The 25,103-nt window shown below is 41.6% G+C and overlaps 2 protein-coding genes across 3 annotated transcripts; one reads left to right on the plus strand and one right to left on the minus strand.

Moving 5' to 3' along the window:
* Window positions 1–92: 92 nt before the first annotated feature.
* On the minus strand, window positions 93–2,159 carry LOC110499863 (thyroid transcription factor 1-associated protein 26 homolog). Its single transcript, XM_090200911.1, has 4 exons — window positions 1,914–2,159; window positions 1,190–1,559; window positions 641–749; window positions 93–537 (listed from the first exon to the last, which is right to left on the minus strand). Exons 1-4 carry the CDS (start codon window positions 2,122–2,124, stop codon window positions 367–369), a joined length of 861 nt encoding a protein of 286 aa, XP_090057037.1. The 5' UTR covers window positions 2,125–2,159; the 3' UTR covers window positions 93–366.
* Window positions 2,160–2,199: 40 nt separating this feature from the next.
* Window positions 2,200–24,091, plus strand: LOC110501003 (putative methyltransferase-like protein 25). 2 transcript variants are annotated; one of them, XR_016486872.1, is made up of 12 exons: window positions 2,200–2,620; window positions 2,773–2,943; window positions 3,188–3,300; window positions 3,692–4,363; window positions 4,666–4,813; window positions 14,632–14,729; window positions 17,787–17,816; window positions 18,606–18,679; window positions 18,948–19,615; window positions 20,399–20,473; window positions 20,903–20,974; window positions 23,265–23,368. XR_016486872.1 is itself a non-coding variant. In XM_090200907.1 (12 exons), exons 1-12 carry the CDS (start codon window positions 2,389–2,391, stop codon window positions 23,370–23,372), a joined length of 1,887 nt encoding a protein of 628 aa, XP_090057033.1. In that variant the 5' UTR covers window positions 2,200–2,388; the 3' UTR covers window positions 23,373–24,091. The 2 variants fall into 2 exon arrangements, 1 of the variants encoding a protein (XP_090057033.1); XM_090200907.1 differs by having other exon boundaries at window positions 19,522–19,615; window positions 23,265–24,091.
* Window positions 24,092–25,103: the final 1,012 nt, after the last annotated feature.

The raw sequence follows: 25,103 nt of genomic DNA on the forward strand, positions 1-25,103 counted from the left end.
CACTACATTTGTAACTCTCAATTCTGCAGTCTACTTGGATCAACAGTAGCTTTAGTTTTTGGTGCACTCATATATAGAATAATAAACCAGACTTCGCTTACAACCTTTTATTAACATTTAATAGAAATGGTTGCTATTTGAAAGGAATATTTAAATATTTTACAAGAACAGCTCATCTCACATGCCACCTTGTGGTTCAAAATGTAAATAAACCGCTAAAAAGTCTGAAAACCTATTATGATACAATCTATTCAAAGTGGCAGTTCACAAAATAAGAACAAGACTCATCTATGATATAAAACCATCACAGTAAGAGTTCCAACTGTATATTTGCTATTTGAAACCGTCGACGTCCATTTTTCTGGGTCATTTTCCCGGCCCGGTCCCTTGAATCTTCTGGAGCAGGTATTCCATCTGTAGGTTCAGGTTGGGCTGCCCCTTCTTCGTCTTTTTGCTCAGCATCTGAAATGTCTCCATTTTCTTCTGTTTGTACTTCTTGATAGCTTCTTCTTTCTGCTCCTTGTTCTTCAAAAACTCCTATATGGAGGAAGAAAATACCACTCGTTGAGAACAGTCCAACGCTTTTGACCTACGATAGTACTTTTCTGAGGGCTTTAATTGAGAACGTGAAAAACTATACCTCTTTCTTATTCTTCTGCTTTTCTTTAACACTTTCAAACTCCTCTTTTGTTTTCTGATAGGAAGTCTTCCTCAGCATTTTCTTTTTACTCCGGTTACTCATGGGTAGACTGGAACACAACGACACATTAACATGTTGCACTGTAACTCCTTCAAGTGGTTGGCCTTGACTGCAACGACATTTCGCACAAAGCATTGCCACACTTCATTGACAGCAATTACATTTTACACAGTACACTGCAAATAGATAATGCATTTAAATGTTTTGCACAAACTGCTTTACTCCAAACCAGATTAGCAAATTGTATGGTCACATACACATATTTGGCAGATGTTATTGCGGGTGTAGTGAAATGCTTGTGCAACAGTGCAGTAGTATCTAACAATTCACAACAATACACACAAATCTAAAAGCAAAATAATGGAACTAAGAAATATATCAACATTAAGACAAGCAATGTCGGAGTGGCGTTGACTAAAATACAGTAGAATATAATACAATATATACAAATGAAATGAGTAAAGCAGTATGCAAACATTAAGTGACTACCTGTCATTCTTTGAGGCCGCAATTGCTGGAGTGGGCTGTGGAGCAGAGTCAGTCTTGTCAGAGGAGATGTCCTCTGCAGGGTCTATGGCTGTAGCTAGGTCCGTGGGGGCTTCATTCACAGCCATGGGAGCTGCTTCCTCCTCTACTGGACCACCACCGCCAGCCATCCTAGCTTTGGTTCTGTTGATTCTGTTCGTCTTAACCTCATTCCTCAGTTTCTCGGCCTCAGCCTCGTAGAGATGCCTCAGATGTTCGGGGTACTGTTCTGTATATTGGGTTTTGACCTCTGTGTTCTTCCTCCTCTCCTTCCGTAGCAGTTTGTTGTATTCATGTTTCACTTTCTCCTTCCTTTTGAAGGCAAAGCCCTGGCCTGAGGAAAAAGAGAGGTTTATGGTTCAATCATTAATGTATAGCTGCAAAAACACTGTTTGTTAACTTACACAAACATTTAGCCTCCCATGTAGCTAAGTTAGTTTTTAGCTAATTGATCAAAGGGGGGGGGGGGGGTCTAGTTATCCTGGCACTCTAACATTTTGAATGACTTCATTTTATACAATGTACATTAACTGCAATTCTAAACACACTTTAGACAGCTAGATAGGCTAGCTTAGCCTGGTTGCCGTCTCTGTTCAGCTAACTATTATATTCCAGTGGCAAGTTAGCTAGCTAAAGTGACTGGAACTCAGACTATGGATAGCTAGCACTGGCAAGCGAGCTGAGCTACCTTCTCCAATACTGCCGTCGAATACTTTGTGCTCAGAGACCCACTTCTTCCTGCCCCCTGGTCGATTGTAGGGTTGGTTTCTATTGGCACGTTTTCCATCAAATGTGCCCTTGGTCTTCATTTTCTGCTGTGCTGGTGGTGCCATTTCACTCATTTTTAGCAAAATATCGCACGTTTCATGTGTTTGCGTCGCATGTGCTTTTCGTCGCATTGTTATGACGTCGTGGTGGTCTCAGAAGACATGACAAATCCATCCACGATCAATCGACCACGAGGGACGTCATTTGTGTTGGTGCGTAAGTAAGGATAGCGTCCGTAGAACTCAATGTATTTCGGTACACCCAACATGGCTGCCACATACGTGCTAAGAAAATCATCGTCGTTCAGTTGCAACTAGTTATGCCTGATTATACTGTAAAGAGGGGAGTCATTCTTGGACCTGCTGTAAACAGGTCTAGGTTAGAGTTTTTATTCAATGGCATCTTCCATTAATTCTCTGGAAGCGATTCAGAAAAAAATAGATGCTGTTAAACTCTTCCTCTCTGTTTCACTGAGCATCGCCAATGCCCACACTGTGGATTTCTACACTTGCGATGTATGGGACCAGTTCATGGCTGTGCCACCCGTGGAGGTCTTGACAGAGATCACTTTGAATGGTGACCACAAGAGGGCGCCAGAACTCTACTTAAATCATGGCAGTGGTACCAGTAAGTGTTATTTTGTCGATGGTTCATTGACAAATATGAAATGTTTAATATGTAATTGTTATTACACGGTTGTAATATTTATCAAAGTCAAAATGTTGAATAAAATAAACAAAGGACAACTTATGTTTCTTTTCTTTTTTACTCTCGAAAAGCCAAGAATATCACCTTTGGTTTCTGTGATGATAGTAAGCGCCTGGTGGATGTGGCTGAGCTCTTGGAGGCTGCCTATGCCCACTCCCTGCCTGGCCTCGGGGTCTGTGTGGGCCGCACAGAGCTACTGCAAACCCTCAGACACACTGACAACGCTCAACCCCTGGAGGAAGGTACAAAAGAATGGACACTATCCTAACCTATCCTAAGAATAACTAAAGGGGAAATGTTTGTTTTAGTCTAAGGCCTTGGTTCTGTCATTGTAACACACTATCATTAGTGTCACTGATATAGAAATATAATTATAGTAATTCTATGGTTTGGTCACAGGTCTCTCAATAGCAATGCACAGATAGTGTACAGTTCTGCCATCCATGCAAGGATTCACTGACATTGCACATGTGTGTCCATTGACAGTTCCAGCTGCTGTGGTGGAGAGTGATGAGTTTATGAACTCCAAGAAGTCCCACGAGGTGCAGGCCATGTCAGAGGTGGTGGCCAGCCTAGCCCAGCGCTGCCGGGTCAAACAGGTGAAAGACACAACCGGGTCTCATTTTAGCAGGCACAAAACAGAAGAAAACACTCAAACAGACTGAGGTACCTTCTGATATTGTCGGATAAGAAACTCAGTTTTCTTTTTAAAACGTTAATGTTTTGCTACCGTGTGCCCTGGCCCTGACCACAACAGTGTTCTTCAAGCCTGCTCCTGGGTACCTACAAGGTGTATGCAGGCTTTTGTTCCGGCCTTACACACCCGACTCAACTTATCAAGGGCTTGATGATTAGTTGATGAATTAAACAGTGGTGGGCAAGAACGAAAGCCTGCACACCCTATGAGTAGTGCACCCAAGACCAAGCTTGAACAACATCGACTGGACTACATTATTTTCTGACCCATCACAATAAATCTTTGTCTCCCAGGTGATTGATGTGGGCTCGGGGAAAGGTTACCTGTGCTCCTTCCTGTCGCTGCAGTACGGCCTCCAGGTGTATGGCATCGACTCGTCCAGCGTCAACACGCACGGCGCCCAGGAGAGGAACAGGAAGCTCAAGAAGTACTCCCGGGCCTACCAGAGGCACAGCAAAGCCAATAGGACTCCGACAGTGATGCCCCCCTCAGGCCAGGAGGACTTGGAGGATATTGCACCCGGTGAGAGAGAGAGAGGGGATATGGTTAAGACGAGTGGGGATGCAGAGAAGGAGGAGGGGAAGGGGAGAAGAGATTGGGAGGCACAGACCAACACAACAGGGTTAACAGATCGGAATGAGGAAGATGCAATGACATCACTTACCTCCGCCATTTTGTTAGAGGACAATTCCCTTCCAGAGTTGGACCAAAGTGACCCAGCCTCAGCTCCAGAGGATCCTTTTCTCAGTGCCCTGTGTGTGGGCATGGTGGAGCCCACCTCCCCCCGGGTTCCCCCCAGTGAGTTGAGCCTGGAGGAGAGGGAGAGGAGGAAGAGGGAGAACCTGGAGAGGAAGGCCAGGAGCTGGGTTAACAGTGGTGGCATGAGCAGCGGCATGCTGTACTCACCTCTGACCTCCTACGTTACCGCAGAGACGGAGCTCAAAGAAATTATTGGGGAGTTAGAGGTAGGTAACACTCACTGTCGACCAATAAGACAACGACAACGGCAAAACCATGCTCTTTTGAATGCAAATGTCACCAACTGCGGTTGTGTGGCAATTCATTCATTTAGATAGCTTAAGTCTCTAAGATTCATATTCACACCATAGTACAAACACATTCAAGTAGACATTTTCTTTCAAATGTGTGCTTGTGTCAATGTGCTTATAATATAATTGTATGATTATTCATGCCAGCTCTGCATCACATTGCTAATGTAGGCCTGTTTCAGTGCTGAGGCCGCTCTCTCCCTGTTTTCCAAACCCAGGATGCGGTCATGGTTGGTCTACACACGTGTGGAGACCTGGCGCCCAGCACCCTGCGCATGTTTGTGGCCAAACGGGAGCTCCTCTCCGTCTGCAGCGTTGGCTGCTGCTACCACCTTCTCTCTGAGGAGTTTGATCCCACCAGACAAGGTAATTACATGGCCAGAGGGATAGTAAAGGTTGGCATACAGTGAGTGTGAGTGTGTGTGAGAGAGTGTGTGAGAGAGTGTGTGAGAGAGTGTGTGAGAGAGTGTGTGAGAGTGTGTGTGAGAGAGTGAGAGTGTGAGAGTGAGAGTGTGAGAGTGAGAGTGTGTGTGAGAGAGTGTGTGTGAGAGAGTGTGTGTGAGAGAGTGTGTGTGAGAGAGTGTGAGAGTGAGAGTGTGTGTGAGAGTGTGTGAGAGAGTGTGTGAGAGAGTGTGTGAGAGTGTGTGTGAGAGAGTGAGAGTGTGAGAGAGAGTGTGTGTGTGAGAGTGAGAGTGTGTGTGAGAGTGTGAGAGTGTGTGTGTGAGTGTGTTTAGAATAATAGGTTATTATTAATATGTTTTACTTATTCTTTGGTCAGTGTATGTTTTCCACCACTCAACCCTTATTGTGGGTCGCAACTCAAATGACACCTCCATTGGTGGGTCACGAAGCAAAATAGTTTGGGAACCCTGGACTTCATGACTTGACTGAAACCCGTTTGCTCTTTGAGGAGCATAGATCATTCCCAAAGTTCCTCCAGTGGGAATGGACTAGATACTGTAGGATAGAATGACTGTGTCTCTCACCTATCAAGTCTGTTCAGATCAGTCAGAGGGACAGGGAAAGGAGGCAGGGACAGTGGACTTACCATCTAATTACCAACCTGGTGTACAGAGAGGCTTTTGTGTGTTCCCCAAGGGAAAGGCTTCAATTTCATTAATTCATTAGCTACACACAGTATGCAGTACATACATACATACATACATACATAAATACATACATGCATACATACATACATACAGTATGCAGGCAGGGAGACACAGTCACCAGCAAACAGACCCAGCCTCCTCCACCCCTTAGAGAACATATGGTTTCCATTGTGGAAATCTCAACCAGAGCCAAACTCTTACTTAGGACTACAGACTGCAACTGCCCCCTCTCCCCCACTAGGAGCCCTGCAACCTGTCCACAGACATCCCCCAGTTTTTATGCTAATCATAATTCTGTCACCATGCAGTGTCTACTTTGTCACTCTCACCAGCCCAAGGGAAGCATAATTCTCTCACAAGCCAAATATGAAGTAGCATAAACACTGATGTGGGTTGATGAGTTGGGTACACAGCCAACTTGCGCTCTCTAGATTCAGTTAGCTAAGAAGAGACTGTTAGAATCATTGAATGGATTTATCGTCTCAGGATAACAGTTTAGAGGATTGCAAATGTGATATTTTTGACCCGCTAATGTTCAGGTGTTGAATTGGATATGATTTATCCAGCATGTATTCTGACTTCATACGAGAGCGCTGTGGTATTTATATTCCAATCACACTTAATCAATCCAGAAAAACTTCATGAAGTCATCATTCTAAATGTACAATACACTAAATAGGATCTAATCTACACAGAATATAAAGACCCATAGGGCTATATAGTATAGAAAACACTATCTACTCTATACAGAATATAAAGATGCATAGGGCTATATGGTATAGAAAACACTATCTACTCTACACAGAATATAAAGCCCCATAGGGCTATATAGTATAGAAAACACTATCTACTCTACACAGAATATAAAGCCCCATAGGGCTATATAGTATAGAAAACACTATCTACTCTACACAGAATATAAAGCCCCATAGGGCTATATAGTATAGAAAACACTATCTACTCTATACAGAATATAAAGCCCCATAGGGCTATATAGTATAGAAAACACTATCTACTCTATACAGAATATAAAGAGGGCTATATAGTATAGAAAACACTATCTACTCTACCCAGAATATAAAGATGCATAGGGCTATATGGTATAGAAAACACTATCTACTCTATACAGAATATAAAGAGGGCTATATGGTATAGAAGACACTATCTACTCTACACAGAATATAAAGAGGGCTATATAGTATAGAAAACACTATCTACTCTATACAGAATATAAAGATGCATAGGGCTATATAGTATAGAAAACACTATCTACTCTACCCAGAATATAAAGAGGGCTATATGGTATAGAAAACACTATCTACTCTACACAGAATATAAAGAGGGCTATATAGTATAGAAAACACTATCTACTCTACACAGAATATAAAGCCCCATAGGGCTATATAGTATAGAAAACACTATCTACTCTACACAGAATATAAAGAGGGCTATATAGTATAGAAAACACTATCTACTCTACCCAGAATATAAAGAGGGCTATATAGTATAGAAAACACTATCTACTCTATACAGAATATAAAGAGGGCTATATAGTATAGAAAACACTATCTACTCTACCCAGAATATAAAGAGGGCTATATAGTATAGAAAACACTATCTACTCTACCCAGAATATAAAGAGGGCTATATAGTATAGAAAACACTATCTACTCTATACAGAATATAAAGAGGGCTATATAGTATAGAAAACACTATCTACTCTACCCAGAATATAAAGAGGGCTATATAGTATAGAAAACACTATCTACTCTACCCAGAATATAAAGCCCCATAGGGCTATATAGTATAGAAAACACTATCTACTCTACCCAGAATATAAAGAGGGCTATATAGTATAGAAAACACTATCTACTCTACCCAGAATATAAAGAGGGCTATATAGTATAGAAAACACTATCTACTCTACCCAGAATATAAAGCCCCATAGGGCTATATAGTATAGAAAACACTATCTACTCTACCCAGAATATAAAGAGGGCTATATAGTATAGAAAACACTATCTACTCTATACAGAATATAAAGCCCCATAGGGCTATATAGTATAGAAAACACTATCTACTCTATACAGAATATAAAGAGGGCTATATGGTATAGAAAACACTATCTACTCTACCCAGAATATAAAGAGGGCTATATAGTATAGAAAACACTATCTACTCTATACAGAATATAAAGCCCCATAGGGCTATATAGTATAGAAAACACTATCTACTCTATACAGAATATAAAGAGGGCTATATGGTATAGAAAACACTATCTACTCTACCCAGAATATAAAGAGGGCTATATAGTATAGAAAACACTATCTACTCTACACAGAATATAAAGACCCATAGGGCTATATAGTATAGAAAACACTATCTACTCTACACAGAATATAAAGAGGGCTATATAGTATAGAAAACACTATCTACTCTATACAGAATATAAAGATGCATAGGGCTATATGGTATAGAAAACACTATCTACTCTATACAGAATATAAAGACCCATAGGGCTATATAGTATAGAAAACACTATCTACTCTACACAGAATATAAAGAGGGCTATATAGTATAGAAAACACTATCTACTCTATACAGAATATAAAGATGCATAGGGCTATATGGTATAGAAAACACTATCTACTCTACACAAAATATATAGACCCATAGGGCTATATAGTATAGAAAACACTATCTACTCTACACAGAATATATAGACCCATAGGGCTATATAGTATAGAAAACACTATCTACTCTACACAGAATATAAAGCCCCATAGGGCTATATAGTATAGAAAACCCTATCTACTCTATACAGAATATAAAGACCCATAGGGCTATATAGTATAGAAAACACTATCTACTCTATACAGAATATATAGACCCATAGGGCTATATAGTATAGAAAACACTATCTACTCTACACAAAATATATAGACCCATAGGGCTATATAGTATAGAAAACCCTATCTACTCTATACAGAATATAAAGAGGGCTATATGGTATAGAAAACACTATCTACTCTACCCAGAATATATAGACCCATAGGGCTATATAGTATAGAAAACACTATCTACTCTACACAAAATATATAGACCCATAGGGCTATATAGTATAGAAAACACTATCTACTCTACACAGAATATAAAGCCCCATAGGGCTATATAGTATAGAAAACCCTATCTACTCTATACAGAATATAAAGACCCATAGGGCTATATAGTATAGAAAACACTATCTACTCTATACAGAATATATAGACCCATAGGGCTATATAGTATAGAAAACACTATCTACTCTATACAGAATATAAAGCCCCATAGGGCTATATAGTATAGAAAACACTATCTACTCTACCCAGAATATATAGACCCATAGGGCTATATAGTATAGAAAACACTATCTACTCTACACAGAATATAAAGCCCCATAGGGCTATATAGTATAGAAAACACTATCTACTCTATACAGAATATAAAGACCCATAGGGCTATATAGTATAGAAAACACTATCTACTCTACCCAGAATATAAAGAGGGCTATATAGTATAGAAAACACTATCTACTCTATACAGAATATAAAGACCCATAGGGCTATATAGTATAGAAAACCCTATCTACTCTACACAGAATATAAAGCCCCATAGGGCTATATAGTATAGAAAACACTATCTACTCTACCCAGAATATAAAGATGCATAGGGCTATATGGTATAGAAAACACTATCTACTCTACACAAAATATATAGACCCATAGGGCTATATAGTATAGAAAACACTATCTACTCTACCCAGAATATATAGACCCATAGGGCTATATAGTATAGAAAACACTATCTACTCTACCCAGAATATAAAGAGGGCTATATAGTATAGAAAACACTATCTACTCTATACAGAATATATAGACCCATAGGGCTATATAGTATAGAAGACACTATCTACTCTACACAGAATATAAAGACCCATAGGGCTATATGGTATAGAAAACACTATCTACTCTACACAAAATATATAGACCCATAGGGCTATATAGTATAGAAAACACTATCTACTCTACACAGAATATAAAGACCCATAGGGCTATATAGTATAGAAAACCCTATCTACTCTACACAGAATATAAAGCCCCATAGGGCTATATAGTATAGAAAACACTATCTACTCTACCCAGAATATAAAGAGGGCTATATGGTATAGAAGACACTATCTACTCTACCCAGAATATAAAGCCCCATAGGGCTATATAGTATAGAAAACACTATCTACTCTATACAGAATATAAAGACCCATAGGGCTATATAGTATAGAAAACACTATCTACTCTACCCAGAATATAAAGACCCATAGGGCTATATAGTATAGAAAACACTATCTACTCTATACAGAATATAAAGATGCATAGGGCTATATGGTATAGAAAACACTATCTACTCTACACAGAATATAAAGACCCATAGGGCTATATAGTATAGAAAACACTATCTACTCTATACAGAATATAAAGAGGGCTATATAGTATAGAAAACACTATCTACTCTACCCAGAATATAAAGACCCATAGGGCTATATAGTATAGAAAACACTATCTACTCTATACAGAATATAAAGATGCATAGGGCTATATGGTATAGAAAACACTATCTACTCTACACAGAATATAAAGACCCATAGGACTATATAGTATAGAAAACACTATCTACTCTACCCAGAATATAAAGAGGGCTATATAGTATAGAAAACACTATCTACTCTACCCAGAATATAAAGACCCATAGGGCTATATAGTATAGAAAACACTATCTACTCTATACAGAATATAAAGAGGGCTATATAGTATAGAAAACACTATCTACTCTACACAGAATGTAAAGAGGGCTATATAGTATAGAAAACACTATCTACTCTACCCAGAATATAAAGAGGGCTATATAGTATAGAAAACACTATCTACTCTATACAGAATATAAAGACCCATAGGGCTATATAGTATAGAAAACACTATCTACTCTACACAGAATATAAAGAGGGCTATATAGTATAGAAAACACTATCTACTCTACCCAGAATATAAAGAGGGCTATATAGTATAGAAAACACTATCTACTCTACACAGAATATAAAGACCCATAGGGCTATATAGTATAGAAAACACTATCTACTCTATACAGAATATAAAGAGGGCTATATAGTATAGAAGACACTATCTACTCTACACAGAATATAAAGACCCATAGGGCTATATAGTATAGAAAACACTATCTACTCTATACAGAATATAAAGAGGGCTATATAGTATAGAAAACACTATCTACTCTATACAGAATATAAAGAGGGCTATATAGTATAGAAAACACTATCTACTCTACCCAGAATATAAAGAGGGCTATATAGTATAGAAAACACTATCTACTCTATACAGAATATAAAGAGGGCTATATAGTATAGAAGACACTATCTACTCTACACAGAATATAAAGAGGGCTATATAGTATAGAAAACACTATCTACTCTATACAGAATATAAAGAGGGCTATATAGTATAGAAAACACTATCTACTCTATACAGAATATAAAGAGGGCTATATAGTATAGAAAACACTATCTACTCTATACAGAATATAAAGATGCATAGGGCTATATAGTATAGAAAACACTATCTACTCTATACAGAATATAAAGAGGGCTATATAGTATAGAAAACACTATCTACTCTATACAGAATATAAAGATGCATAGGGCTATATAGTATAGAAAACACTATCTACTCTATACAGAATATAAAGAGGGCTATATGGTATAGAAAACACTATCTACTCTACCCAGAATATAAAGAGGGCTATATAGTATAGAAAACACTATCTACTCTATACAGAATATAAAGATGCATAGGGCTATATAGTATAGAAAACACTATCTACTCTATACAGAATATAAAGAGGGCTATATAGTATAGAAAACACTATCTACTCTACACAGAATATAAAGAGGGCTATATAGTATAGAAAACACTATCTACTCTATACAGAATATAAAGAGGGCTATATGGTATAGAAAACACTATCTACTCTACCCAGAATATAAAGAGGGCTATATAGTATAGAAAACACTATCTACTCTATACAGAATATAAAGAGGGCTATATAGTATAGAAAACACTATCTACTCTACACAGAATATAAAGAGGGCTATATGGTATAGAAGACACTATCTACTCTACACAGAATATAAAGCCCCATAGGGCTATATAGTATAGAAAACACTATCTACTCTATACAGAATATAAAGACCCATAGGGCTATATAGTATAGAAGACACTATCTACTCTACACAGAATATAAAGCCCCATAGGGCTATATAGTATAGAAAACACTATCTACTCTACACAGAATATAAAGCCCCATAGGGCTATATAGTATAGAAAACACTATCTACTCTACCCAGAATATAAAGAGGGCTATATGGTATAGAAAACACTATCTACTCTACCCAGAATATAAAGAGGGCTATATAGTATAGAAAACACTATCTACTCTACCCAGAATATAAAGAGGGCTATATGGTATAGAAGACACTATCTACTCTATACAGAATATAAAGCCCCATAGGGCTATATAGTATAGAAAACACTATCTACTCTATACAGAATATAAAGAGGGCTATATAGTATAGAAAACACTATCTACTCTACCCAGAATATAAAGAGGGCTATATGGTATAGAAGACACTATCTACTCTACCCAGAATATAAAGAGGGCTATATAGTATAGAAAACACTATCTACTCTACACAGAATATAAAGCCCCATAGGGCTATATAGTATAGAAAACACTATCTACTCTATACAGAATATAAAGAGGGCTATATAGTATAGAAAACACTATCTACTCTACCCAGAATATAAAGAGGGCTATATGGTATAGAAAACACTATCTACTCTACCCAGAATATAAAGAGGGCTATATGGTATAGAAAACACTATCTACTCTACACAGAATATAAAGCCCCATAGGGCTATATAGTATAGAAAACACTATCTACTCTATACAGAATATAAAGCCCCATAGGGCTATATAGTATAGAAAACACTATCTACTCTACACAGAATATAAAGAGGGCTATATGGTATAGAAAACACTATCTACTCTACACAGAATATAAAGAGGGCTATATAGTATAGAAAACACTATCTACTCTACACAGAATATAAAGAGGGCTATATAGTATAGAAAACACTATCTACTCTATACAGAATATAAAGAGGGCTATATGGTATAGAAAACACTATCTACTCTACACAGAATATAAAGCCCCATAGGGCTATATAGTATAGAAAACACTATCTACTCTACACAGAATATAAAGAGGGCTATATAGTATAGAAAACACTATCTACTCTACACAAAATATATAGACCCATAGGGCTATATAGTATAGAAAACACTATCTACTCTACACAGCATATAAAGACCCATAGAAAAGTCCATAGTAGTGTCTATATCCTGTTCCCCTTGCTTTTTCCCCCTCCAATTTACAATACATTTGTTTCCCTGACATCAACAGTGAAATATTCTCTCTTATAAACTGGGTCGTTCAAACACTGAATGCTGATTGGCTGAAAGCCGTGGTATGTCAGACCATATACCACGGGTATGACAAAACATTTATGTTTACTGCTCTAATTACGTTGTTAACCAGTTTTTAATAGCAATAAGGCACCTCGGGTGTTTGTGATTTATAGCCAATATACCACGGATAATGGCTGTCCTAAGAACAGCCCTTAGCCATGGTATATTGGCCATATACCACACCCCCTCGGGCCTTATTGCTTAAGTCTCCATTCCTCTTTTAACCTAGAAGACTCAATATCATGTGGTTATTTTCTCCCTGTCATAGCTAGATGTACATTTAGCTTCAGACAGATGTGATGGGTCAGAATGTTAGCTCCAGTTGCTCCTGGGTATGTTTGCTGATTCACTGCTCCCCCTTTATGAGGTATGAAACCTGGAATCCTCTCTGTGTGTGATGACAACCACTGTGTGCTTTTAACAGTGATTCGGCACTGTGGTGTGGTGAGCTGCTTCCTATCACGCTGTCCCTCTTAACACTGCGACCCCTGACCTGTGACTCGCCACTCTGTTGGGTCCGCCAATAATGACATCACAACGTTTTGATTGAAAACACTTGAGTTGTGCCAGACGTCCTTGCATTCTTCTCGCTCCTTCTTTCTCGCTCTCTCGCGCTGTCCCGGCCTTGCAAAGAATTCTGGGATGCGGGCCAAACCCTGCAGTGTACTTCCTCACCCTAAAAGATGGGAACCCAAACTACTAAATGAGCTCAAGACTATAAAAGTGTGGAGATCCTTAGCTAAGTCGTATAGGAAACATCCATTCAATTGTGTCGTAGGGAACGAGAGCCACTGGACTGCACCATTCGTCATAGTCATTCAGTCTGGTGGATTTAGCTGAAGTCAGCTTCCCTTAACATAAACTGGCCTTGGACCAGTCCTTAAGGGCGTGAAGTAAGCGTGCTGCAGAGCCCTAGAGGCACTGTCTCCTTCTTCCTGACTGTTGGGAACTAACAGATGCCTCGTCGCACGCTACAATATTAGAAACACTTGTGTGCGTGTGTGTGTGTGCCAGGGAAGGGGGCGAGCAGTGCTTGGCCCTCGAGATGTGGTCAGTTCAGTGTGGCTGAGATAAGGCTAGCGTGCTAGCAAAATGTAAACACTCCACAACGTATACTGTAAGCTAGCCTTCAAACTCTAGCAAAGCCTGTCTGCTCCAATTGACTCTGACCAGGACTGCCTCTGCTAATACCACTACCATGTGTTCAACAGGAGTGGAGTCAAAGAGCAATGTGGCTAAGGGGTTAGCGACACCCGCGCTCTCGGGTTTTTCGAGTTTGAAACTTCAAAGCTAGTTTGGGAAGGCTCTGAATAGCATTAATGTTTCCCTTTGGACTTTTGTTGGTGGCCTATCAACTACCATAGTCACACTTTCCTATAGTGTTAAATACACGGGGCAGTTCTGACACAGCTGGTGTTAAAGTTTGTTTGTTTGTTTCAGAGTGTCCAAGCAGCAGCGTATGTGGTTTCCCCCTGAGTGGCTACCTGAGGGAGCAGTCCTGGTTCTGTGGCAGAAATGCCAGGATGTCGGCGTGTCTGGTGAGCCTGACTCACCTTAGGTGACAGATATTTAGCCAACTGTCATTTCATATATATATATATACACTGCTCAAAAAAATAAAGGGAACACTAAACTAACACATCCTAGATCTGAATGAATGAAATATTCTTATTAAATACTTTTTTCTTTACATAGTTGAATGTGCTGACAACAATTATCAACCCATGGAGGTCTGGATTTGGATTTGGTCACACTCAAAATTAAAGTGGAAAACCACACTACAGGCTGATCCAACTTCGATGTAATGTCCTTAAAACAAGTCAAAATGATGCTCAGTAGTGTGTGTGGCCTCCACGTGCCTGTATGACCTCCCTACAACGCCTGGGCATGCTCCTGATGAGGTGGCGGATGGTCTCCTGAGGGATCTCCTCCCAGACCTGGACTAAAGCATCTGCCAACTCCTGGACAGTCTGTGGTGCAACGTTGGTGGATGGAGCGAGACATGATGTCCCAGATGTGCTCAATTGGATTCAGGTCTGGGGAACGAGCGGGCCAGTCCATAGCATCAATGCCTTCCTCTTGCAGGAACTGCTGACACACTCCAGCCACATGAGGTCTAGCATTGTCTTGCATTAGGAGGAACCCAGGGCCAACCGCACCAGCATATGGTCTCACAAGGGGTCTGAGGATCTCATCTCGGTACCTAATGGCAGTCAGGCTACCTCTGGCGAGCACATGGAGGGCTGTGCGGCCCCCCAAAGAAATGCCACCCCACACCATGACTGACCAAACCGGTCATGCTGGAGGATGTTGCAGGCAGCAGAACGTTCTCCACGGCGTCTCCAGACTCTGTCACGTCTGTCACATGTGCTCAGTGTGAACCTGCTTTCATCTGTGAAGAGCACAGGGCGCCAGTGGCGATTTTGCCAATCTTGGTGTTCTCTGGCAAATGCCAAACGTCCTGCACGGTGTTGGGCTGTAAGCTGTGGACGTTGGGCCCTCATACCACCCTCATGGAGTCTGTTTCTGACTGTTTGAGCAGACACATGCACATTTGTGGCCTGCTGGAGGTAATTTTGCAGGGCTCTGGCAGTGCTCCTCCTGCTCCTCCTTGCACAAAAGCGGAGGTAGTGGTCCTGCTGCTGGGTTGTTGCCTCCTACGGCCTCCTCCACGTCTCCTGATGTACTGGCCCGTCTCCTGGTAGCCCCTCCATGCTCTGGACACTACGCTGACAGACACAGCAAACCTGAAGTGTGATTGACTTGGAGTTATATTGTGTTGTTTAAGTGTTCCCTTTATTTTTTTGAAATGAAATGACCACTGAACAGAAATATAATATATCTTGGCAAAGGAGAAATGGTCACTAACATGTTGCCTTTATATTTCTGTTCAGTGGTCATTTCATTTCAAAAAAATAAAGGGAACACTTAAACAACACAATATAACTCCAAGTCAATCACACTTCTGTGAAATCAAACTGTCCATTTAGGAAGCAACACTGATTGACAATACATTTCACATGCTGTTGTGCAAATGGAATAGACAACAGGTGGAAATTATAGGCAATTAGCAAGACACCCCCAATAAAGGAGTGGTTCTGCAGGTGGTGACCTCAGACCACTTCTCAGTTCCTATGCTTCCTGGCTGATGTTTTGGTCACTTTTGAATGCTAATGTGTTGGTCCCATGTTTCATGAGCTGAAATATCTCAGATTTTGTACATACTTTTGTTTACATCCCTGTTAGTGACCATTTCTCCTTTGCCAAGATAATCCATCAACCTGACAGGTGTGACATATCAAAAAGCTTATTAAACAGCATGATCATTACACAGGTGCACCTTGTGCTGAGGACAATAAAAGGCCACTCTAATATCTGCAGTTTTGTCACACAACACAATGCCACTGATGTCTCAAGTTGAGGGAGTGTGCAATTGGCATGCTGACTGCAGGAATGTCCACCAGAGCTGTTGCCAGAGAATGTAATGTTAATTTCTCTACCATAATCCGCCTCCAACGTCGTTCTAGAGAATTTGACAGTACGTCCAACCGGCCTCACAACTGCAGACCACGTGTATGGCGTTGCATGTGCGAGCTAATGGGTTTGCTAATGTCAACATTGTGAACAGAGTGCCCCATGGTGGCAGTGGGGTTATGGTATGGGCAGGCATAAGCTATGGGCAACAAACACAATTTAATTTTATCAATGGCAATTTGAATACACAGAGATATCATGATGAGATCCTGAGGCCCATTGGTGTACCATTCATCCGCCACCATCACCTCATGTTTCAGCATGATAATGCGTGTCGCAAGGATCTGTACACAATTCCTGGAAGCTGAAAATTTCCCAGTTCTGGCCTGCATACTCACCAGACATGTCACCCATTGAGCGTGTTTGGGATGCTCTGGATTGATGTGTACGACAGCGTGTTCCTGTTCCCTCCAATATCCAGCAACTTCGCACATCCATTGAAGAGGAGTGGGACAACATTCCACAGGCCACAATTAACAGCCCGTTCAACTCTATGTGAAGGAGATGTGTGGCGCTGTATGAGGAAAATGGTCACACCAGATACTACTGACTGGTTTTCTAATCCACAGCCCTACTTTGTTTTAAAGGTATCTGTAACCAACAGATACATATCTGTATTCCCAGTCATGTGAAATCCATAGATTAGGGCCTAATTTATTTATTTGAATTGATTTCTTTATATATGAACTGTAACTTAGTAAAATCTTTTAAATTGTTGCATGTTGCATTTTATATTTTTGTTCAGTATATATTTCTGTCAGCAATGCATTCGCTTCAACGCACCATCTGTCAACTAGACAGTATAGTTGAGGGCACTGTAAGGTTAGGTTGTGCCACAGTATTGACGTTTTAGTGCCCACAACTGTTCAATGCTGTACAGTTGGTCCTCAGTCTGTTAATGTCGTGAGACTAACTAACTGATATCTTCTGCCTTTTGAGTACCACATGTTGTAAGAGCAGTGTAACGTTTCTAACTCTGTGAGCCCTGGGAGAGTCCATTCATGGGGTCCTAATAAATACTGAATACTTCATAACATTTCACTTTATTTTCTCTTGTTCAGGCTTTGGAGAGAGTTGCCAAGGGCCAAGGGGTAAGTACTATATTCATGTATATCAATACGTTGGACACATTTGGCCAAACTACAGTTCAATGAGTTGTCTGTGTGAGAATGACATCATGCAATCACAGTTCAATGAGTTTTTTTGGTTGCTACAAATTTGTGCTCATCAAAGATAATCAAAGATGATCAATTGAATGATTGCTTCCAGCAACTGGCCACGTGCGTTTCCCAGACGCGAGAGATCCTGTTTTTATTTTCTGCGTTCCAGAGCAAGTGGATACGGATGCCTTAGAGCACACTGTTCCCATACTTCTCCAGGGTCTTTCACATACAATAAGGCTTGATTGAGACTTACAATACTATAGATATTTGAGCCGCCGACCTTAGGATGCGTCCCAAGTGGCACCCTATTCCCTATATAGTGCACTACTTTTGACAAGGGCCCATAGGGCTCTGGTCAAAAGTAGTGCACTTTATAGGGAATAGCCTGCCACTAGGGACGTTAGTGTACGGGGTCAAACCCGTTACACGATACCGCCCGGACCATTCATAAATATTTTTTCTGAATATTAATGTAATCACTAAGGGATGGGATTGCGTGCTTAAACGGCAGCTTGCGTCCAACAACCAGTCTGATTGCACTCAGATCATATGTTGAGTTTGGTATAAGCATTGGGCATTGTCATAAAAACGTTTCCTCCAATGGGTTTTAATACACACCCTAATCACTGGCAGAGAATGAATGAATATCTCAAGAAAATTTTATTTTTTTGTAAGCGAAGACAACATGGGATCTTTGATTATTTTCTGTCTCCACAGATTCAGATGGAGTCACTCTTCTATAGGGCCGTCCTCCATGTGATTCTAAGGGATCACTACAGCTCCTTTAAAAGGTAGGTTTGGTCTCCCTGGTTAGGGGACATCCAAAGCAGTAGGCTATACCAGAATACTGAGAGAGTCCAGGTGCCCCTGTCTTGGGGGTCTGCAGTACCGTTGACAAAACCTGTTAGCTTTTACTCTAGTGGGTTTTTACTAGCCCTCATTTTATGGTTTGTGGCAACTTTGTAAGAATCTCCACTTTCTCAAATTCATTCAGCTAGGATACAAAAAACACAGACTTCTGATGTGAAGATACAACAAGAGTATTCTCTACCCCTCTAGCTGAAGTTATGGTGAATAGTCATTTTGAACGTTGGAAGGAGCAGCCCACAATGTAAGATCGTCAGACTTCCTGAATGGGTTGTTGACTGCTGCTGGGTAAAGTAGAACAAGTGAAGAGGAATGATTGATCCTGGTGAAAACAGAATGGAGAAATCTACAGTTGGTCTTCTCAGCCCCATAGAGACAGAGGAGGTACCCTCTGTATTACACACACACACACACACACACACACACACACACACACACACACACACACACACACACGATGACAACCTCACACCTCTCACTGACATGTCTATCCCCGTAGCCTACAGGACACTGGGTCCCTCGCTGAGTGAAATCAGGATGCCATTAATGGACCTGACCACCTCTCTACTATTGCATGTGTGATGACTGTTTCACTTTGGTTGCCAGGGTGTTGTAGCGTAGCGTAGCGTAGCGTAGCAAGGGAGGAGAAATAAGAGAGGGAAGAGGAGAATCGGATGCCTATGACTTAATATACACTGGTAGGCTAATTTCAGCGATGGTGAATTGGGGGTTGAAAGAGCTGTCTTCACGTGTGTGTCGTTGGCAGCGAGAAGCGTGTGGGGAATGTCTACTCCAAGGCCACCTCGTTCGTGGACTACGTCTGGAGAGCCCTCCGGAAGCTGGAGCTGGACGAGTCAAAGGTCAGTGATGGGAGATATCACAATATTAGGGCGTTTTGGGAACAGACTTGGGAATGTTCTTCAGAGCAACACATCCTCAGGTTGAATCCCACACTGCTGCTTTGGACACCAGGAAAGCAACCCATAATGGATTTGGGGTAAAAAAAATAAAAAAACACAATAACGTATTCTTGGCGTAAGATGTGAAATCCCATCGAGAGGACAAGCTTTTAGCATAGCTCTGTACAATTGAACTGACAGTAACGATTATCTGTAATGGTACCTGAAATCCCTGTACAGTTGAACGTCTTTGGTTGCTCTAAACCATCTTTGAAACTGACACATGGAATCAAAAGGGCTCTTTAGAAAAGGACAAGTTGTCTAATATGCACCTAGAGTACTGTGTGATCATGGGTACGGCATTGTTAAACAAACAGCGAGTGCAGGGATTAGGGAATATGTCTTAACTGGCTCCCTCGAGTTGTTCTATAAATGAGAGATTTGTTGCTCGTAAAGCCTGGGATTAAAAGTGTTCAATGGGTTGTGTGTTACCACTCTCATGTTACTCACCTATCACCTCCACACATGACCCTGCTCTGTCTCTTAACACTTCCCACATTCTTCTCTTCATCCCTCCCTCCCTCTCTCCCATCTCTCCCTCCTCCATCTCTCTTTCACTACCTCTTGTCTGCCTCCCGCCCTCTCTCCCTCCTTCCTTCCCTCTCTACCATCTCTCCCTCCTCCATCTCTCTTCCTCTTGTCTGCCTCCCGCCCTCTCTCCCTCCTTCCTTCCCTCTCTACCAGCTCTCTGACAGTGTCATACAGGGTTACCACGACACATACCGACCCAGGATGGTTGAGATGGAGGCCTTTAACATGGTAGGTCCCAACTGGGATACTATAGCACTACTACCTAGAGGAAGTATCATCACTCTGAATGAATGGCTCACACAGGACTTCTATGGAGCATTGGTTCTCTTTGTCCAGAACTTTATATTTTGGAGTGGTTATTAAGCCTTATTAAAGTTGGTTTACGTTTACACAACTCCCTCAATGACTTGTGTAAACTCTACTCTGTGTAAATCATCTGGCAAAAAAAAGTTATATTTTTACTGTCCTCAGGCTGCTAATGAAACCTAGTTTTGAAATCAGAGGGGTTCTATTTCAATGACATTACAACAGCCCTGCTCTGCTCTGCTTTGATAAGGTGCCTAGTTGTATTCCGTTGGATCCCATAGTGTTGAAGTACACTTAACAGAAGTACACTTAAAACTAGTGTTTACTGACCTGCTTCCTGTGTTTACCCAGCTGAAGGTGACTTTGGCTCCCTGCATCGAAGGTCTGATTCTCCTGGACCGCCTCTGCTACCTGAAAGAGCAGGTACAGGAACAGCCTCAACCACAGTGGCACACAACAGACTTGGGATGCATCTCACTAGTCTAATGTGGCTGCCTCTCCTTGTCTCCTTCATATGCACTGATCTGAATAGGGATCGGTGAGACTAAAATGGTGGATGTCTACTGGGGATTTGCTTTCACCTGTCCAGTTCCTACAGTTTTGTGCAGATAAAGGAGAGGAGACAAGGGATGGGGTCCACTATTGAGATGCACCCCAACTACAGCACACCAGTCATTGTTACTAAAAAAGGAGAGGCCTCACTTCCTCCTTGTTCATTCTCTCTCAATCCCTCCAGCCTGTGGTCACACACAGACACACATAAACACACACAGACACACACCAACCCACACAGACACACACCAACCCACACAGACACACACCAACCCACACAGACACACACCAACCCACACAGACACACACAAACACACACAGACACACACAAACACACACAGACACACACTAACCCACACAGACACACACTAACCCACACAGACACACACTAACCCACACAGACACACACTAACACACACACAGACACACACTAACCCACACAGACACACACTAACCCACACAGACACACATAGACACACACACACAGACACACACTAACCCACACAGACACACATAGACAAACACACACAGACACACACTAACACACACAGACACACACTAACCCACACAGACACACATAGACACACACACACAGACACACACTAACCCACACAGACACACATAGACACACACACACAGACACACACTAACACACACAGACACACACTAACCCACACACTAACACACACACAAACACACACAGACACACACTAACCCACACAGACACACACTAACCCACACAGACACACATAGACACACACACACACAGACACACACTAACCCACACAGACACACGCAGGCCAGATATAGTGGTCCGGTCCCTATGACTCCAAACGGCTGCTGCGCGACACCAAACATCTCTTTTCCTCATTGTCCCATAATTACCCGTGTCTGGTTCCCCATAGCTAAGTAGTGGGTGAAAACATGACCTCAGCCGCCAGACCAATGGAGGGAACTATTGTTTCTCCCTCCCAGCTACAAACAGAGGAGGTCTGGGCCTGGAATGCACATTGTCTGGCTAATTGCTATAGGGTGTGTTCATTGATTCACAATGTGATAGGACAAAAAGGAGAAGGATTCTTGGAGTGTGGTTTTAGTGGCTTTCGCTGCTACAGAGACCATGGCTACACCGTTCAAGGCTGGTCCCAGATCTGTTTGTGCTATATATGCAACATGGCTATACAGCACAAACAGATTTGAGACCAGCCAAATACTGTACCTGGTTAGCTGTTCCATTAATGTTTTCTCAGAAGGGATTTTGGATGACGTGGTTATGTAGACTATTAGTTGTCTTCGGTCCATCTCTTTAAAGTGATACAGTGGTGTGGCCCTTAGAATGGTTGAGCTATTTACTGAATGACTTGGTACGTGTCATTTAAGGCCCCTAAACTCAGCTCCTATAAATGCTGTATGTTTATCCATAGGTCTTGATGATTTGCTTGTCCCAAACATTAAAGGAGCTTTGCGACTCGTTACATTTCCCCGACGACAGATCACTTAAGTCGGGAGAAATCAGAGAGGATGCCATTAGGGTTGAGTTCGCGCTGTGGAGAGTTTGAAGTGTCCCCCTTATTACAGACCAGGGGTGTAACTTCACACCGTTGTACCCCAGCCAAAACTAATGATGTAATTTGTGATTTGAGTGATCGTAATGAGCTATCTAAGTTTGATGCCTTGTACAAAAGTGTTCCCTAACAGGAATATGTAACAGAAATTGATTAGAATGCAGATTTTTTTTCCAAGTTCAACTAAGTGTCAACACTCAAAATGACACACATACTGTGTGTGAGCATGCGTGCATGTGGTGGTCAGTGCAGACTGTTGATTTAGCTTTGTACAAAAGCATAGCTCTCAGTGCAGGCCTACCAATCACATGGTGCTATAATTGGTCAGTATCTGTAAGGTATCAAACCAGACAGTATTCAAACATGCTGCTTCCAGCCTGTCAGAGTCCACCTAACACAATATTTGCACAGATGTGACTACTCGAGGGAAACGTTACAAAGATCTTTTACAGGGGAGAGAACAGTTCTCATCTGAGGCCCCTCGCGGTGTGGTTCAAAGACAAACTCTGCGGTGCGGTGGTGTGTCTTGGGGGGGGGGGTCTTTGACGTTATTTTCAAACTGTTTTTGTTCGTCTTGTCATTGATGTCTGTTACAGGAAGACGTGGCGTTCTCCACTCTGGTGCAGCTATTTGATCCACTGTTGTCGCCGCGCTGTTACGGAGTTGTCGGCGTGAAGGCACCTGGGATGGAGTTGTCAGAGTGAAGGCACTTAGGTCGGAGTGAAGGCACATGGGACGGAGTTGTCGGAGTGAAGGCACATGGGACGGAGTTGTCGGAGTGAAAGCACATGGGACGGAGTTGTCGGAGTGAAAGCACATGGGACGGAGTTGTCGGAGTGAAGGCACATGGGACGGAGTTGTCGGAGTGAAGGCATCTGGGATGGAGTTGTCGGCGTGAAGGCACCTGGGACGGAGTTGTCGGAGTGAAGGTGAAGACACCTGGGACGGAGTTGTCGGAGTGAAGGCACCTGGGACGGAGTTGTCGGAGTGAAGGCACCTGGGACGGAGTTGTCGGAGTGAAGGTGAAGGCACCTGGGACGGAGTTGTCGGAGTGAAGGCACCTGGGACGGAGTTGTCGGAGTGAAGGTGAAGGCACCTGGGACGGAGTTGTTGGAGTGAAGGCACCTGGGACGGAGTTGTCAGAGTGAAGGCACCTGGGACGGCATCATAGAGTTCTTGGAGATGGGACAACCTGCATTTCCTGCCATTTGTATGTTTTATTTTTTTCAATTTGCTGACCATGATTTTAGCAAGGGTTTAATGTGATTATGTACTGCTTACTCAGTCACGTACAGATGTGGGAATGGGATCATTGTTTAGTGTTTTCTCTACTTTTGCCTTCTTTGGTTTCTGCCAGTCATACTGTGCTATGGGGTGTACTATACCATATTGTATTAATAAATCATTTTTAGAAGATAAAAAAGTTCCTGGTGTTTTTCTGCTCTTTTCCCACCACGGCTGGTCTTGCTCTGAGTGCCTGCCTTAGAGGACCAAACATTAAAACCACATGGTTAAATCACCTGTAAAAAACATCTCTCCTTCCCTCCCTCATTTCTCAGCTCTTACCTCTGTCTTTTATTGATTTATTTATACTGAACAAATATACAAATGCAACACGCAAAGATTTCAACGATTTTACTGAGTTACGGTTCATATAAGGAAATCAGTCAATTCAACTAAATAAATTAGTCCATGGATTTCACATGAATGTGCATAGGACCAGCCATTGGTGGGCCTTGGAGGGCATAGGTCCACCCACTTGGGAGCCAGGCCCAGCAAATCATTTTATAATTTATCTTTATTACAGACAGAAATACTCCTCAGCAACCCCCCACCCTCCCTCAGACAATCCCACCAGTGAGGAAGCTGGATGTGGAGCTTTTGTGAGCGTTTTTAATTTGCACCCTTATGCAGACATTGCTCCACCCACATCTAGCACCCGATGTCACAGGAAGGCTAAAAAGATTATCAAGGACAACAAGCACCCGAGCCACTGCCTGTTCACCCCGCTACCATCCAGAAGGCGAGGTCAGTACAGCTGCATCAAAGCTGGGACCGAGAGACTGAAAAACAGCTTCTATCTCAAGGCCATCAGACTGTTAAACTGCCATCACTAGCACAGAGAGGCGGCTACCTACATACAGACTTGAAATCCTTGGCCACTTTAATAAATAATAATGCCACTTTAATAATGTTTACATATCTTGCATTACTCATCTCATATGTATTTACTTTATTCTATATATATTGCATCTTCATTGGTCATCCATATATTTATATTTACATATTATTATTCCATTCCTTTTCTTAGATTTTTGTGTTAGATATTTGTTGTGGAATTGTTAGATGACTTGTTAGATATTGCTGCACTGTCGGAATTAGAAGCACAAGCATTCCGCTACACTCACAATAACATCTGCTAACCATGTGTATGG

This window comes from Oncorhynchus mykiss, chromosome 15 (genome assembly GCF_057628025.1).
Source record: "Oncorhynchus mykiss isolate SJ-2025 chromosome 15, ASM5762802v1, whole genome shotgun sequence".
Lineage (NCBI taxonomy): Eukaryota > Metazoa > Chordata > Actinopteri > Salmoniformes > Salmonidae > Oncorhynchus > Oncorhynchus mykiss.

Bases quoted from the DNA above. Each gene is read 5' to 3' on its own strand.
- LOC110499863 (XM_090200911.1), bottom strand. From the start codon at position 2,124: ATGCGACGAAAAGCACATGCGACGCAAACACATGAAACGTGCGATATT. The intron at 750-1,189 runs GTAGTCACTTAA...GTTGTGTTCCAG, and splicing joins GCGGCCTCAAAGAATGACAG to TCTACCCATGAGTAACCGGA. The intron at 538-640 runs GTATAGTTTTTC...TCCTCCATATAG, and splicing joins AGCAGAAGAATAAGAAAGAG to GAGTTTTTGAAGAACAAGGA.
- LOC110501003 (XM_090200907.1), top strand. From the start codon at position 2,389: ATGGCATCTTCCATTAATTCTCTGGAAGCGATTCAGAAAAAAATAGAT. The intron at 2,621-2,772 runs GTAAGTGTTATT...ACTCTCGAAAAG, and splicing joins AAATCATGGCAGTGGTACCA to CCAAGAATATCACCTTTGGT. The intron at 17,817-18,605 runs GTAAGTACTATA...CTGTCTCCACAG, and splicing joins GAGTTGCCAAGGGCCAAGGG to ATTCAGATGGAGTCACTCTT.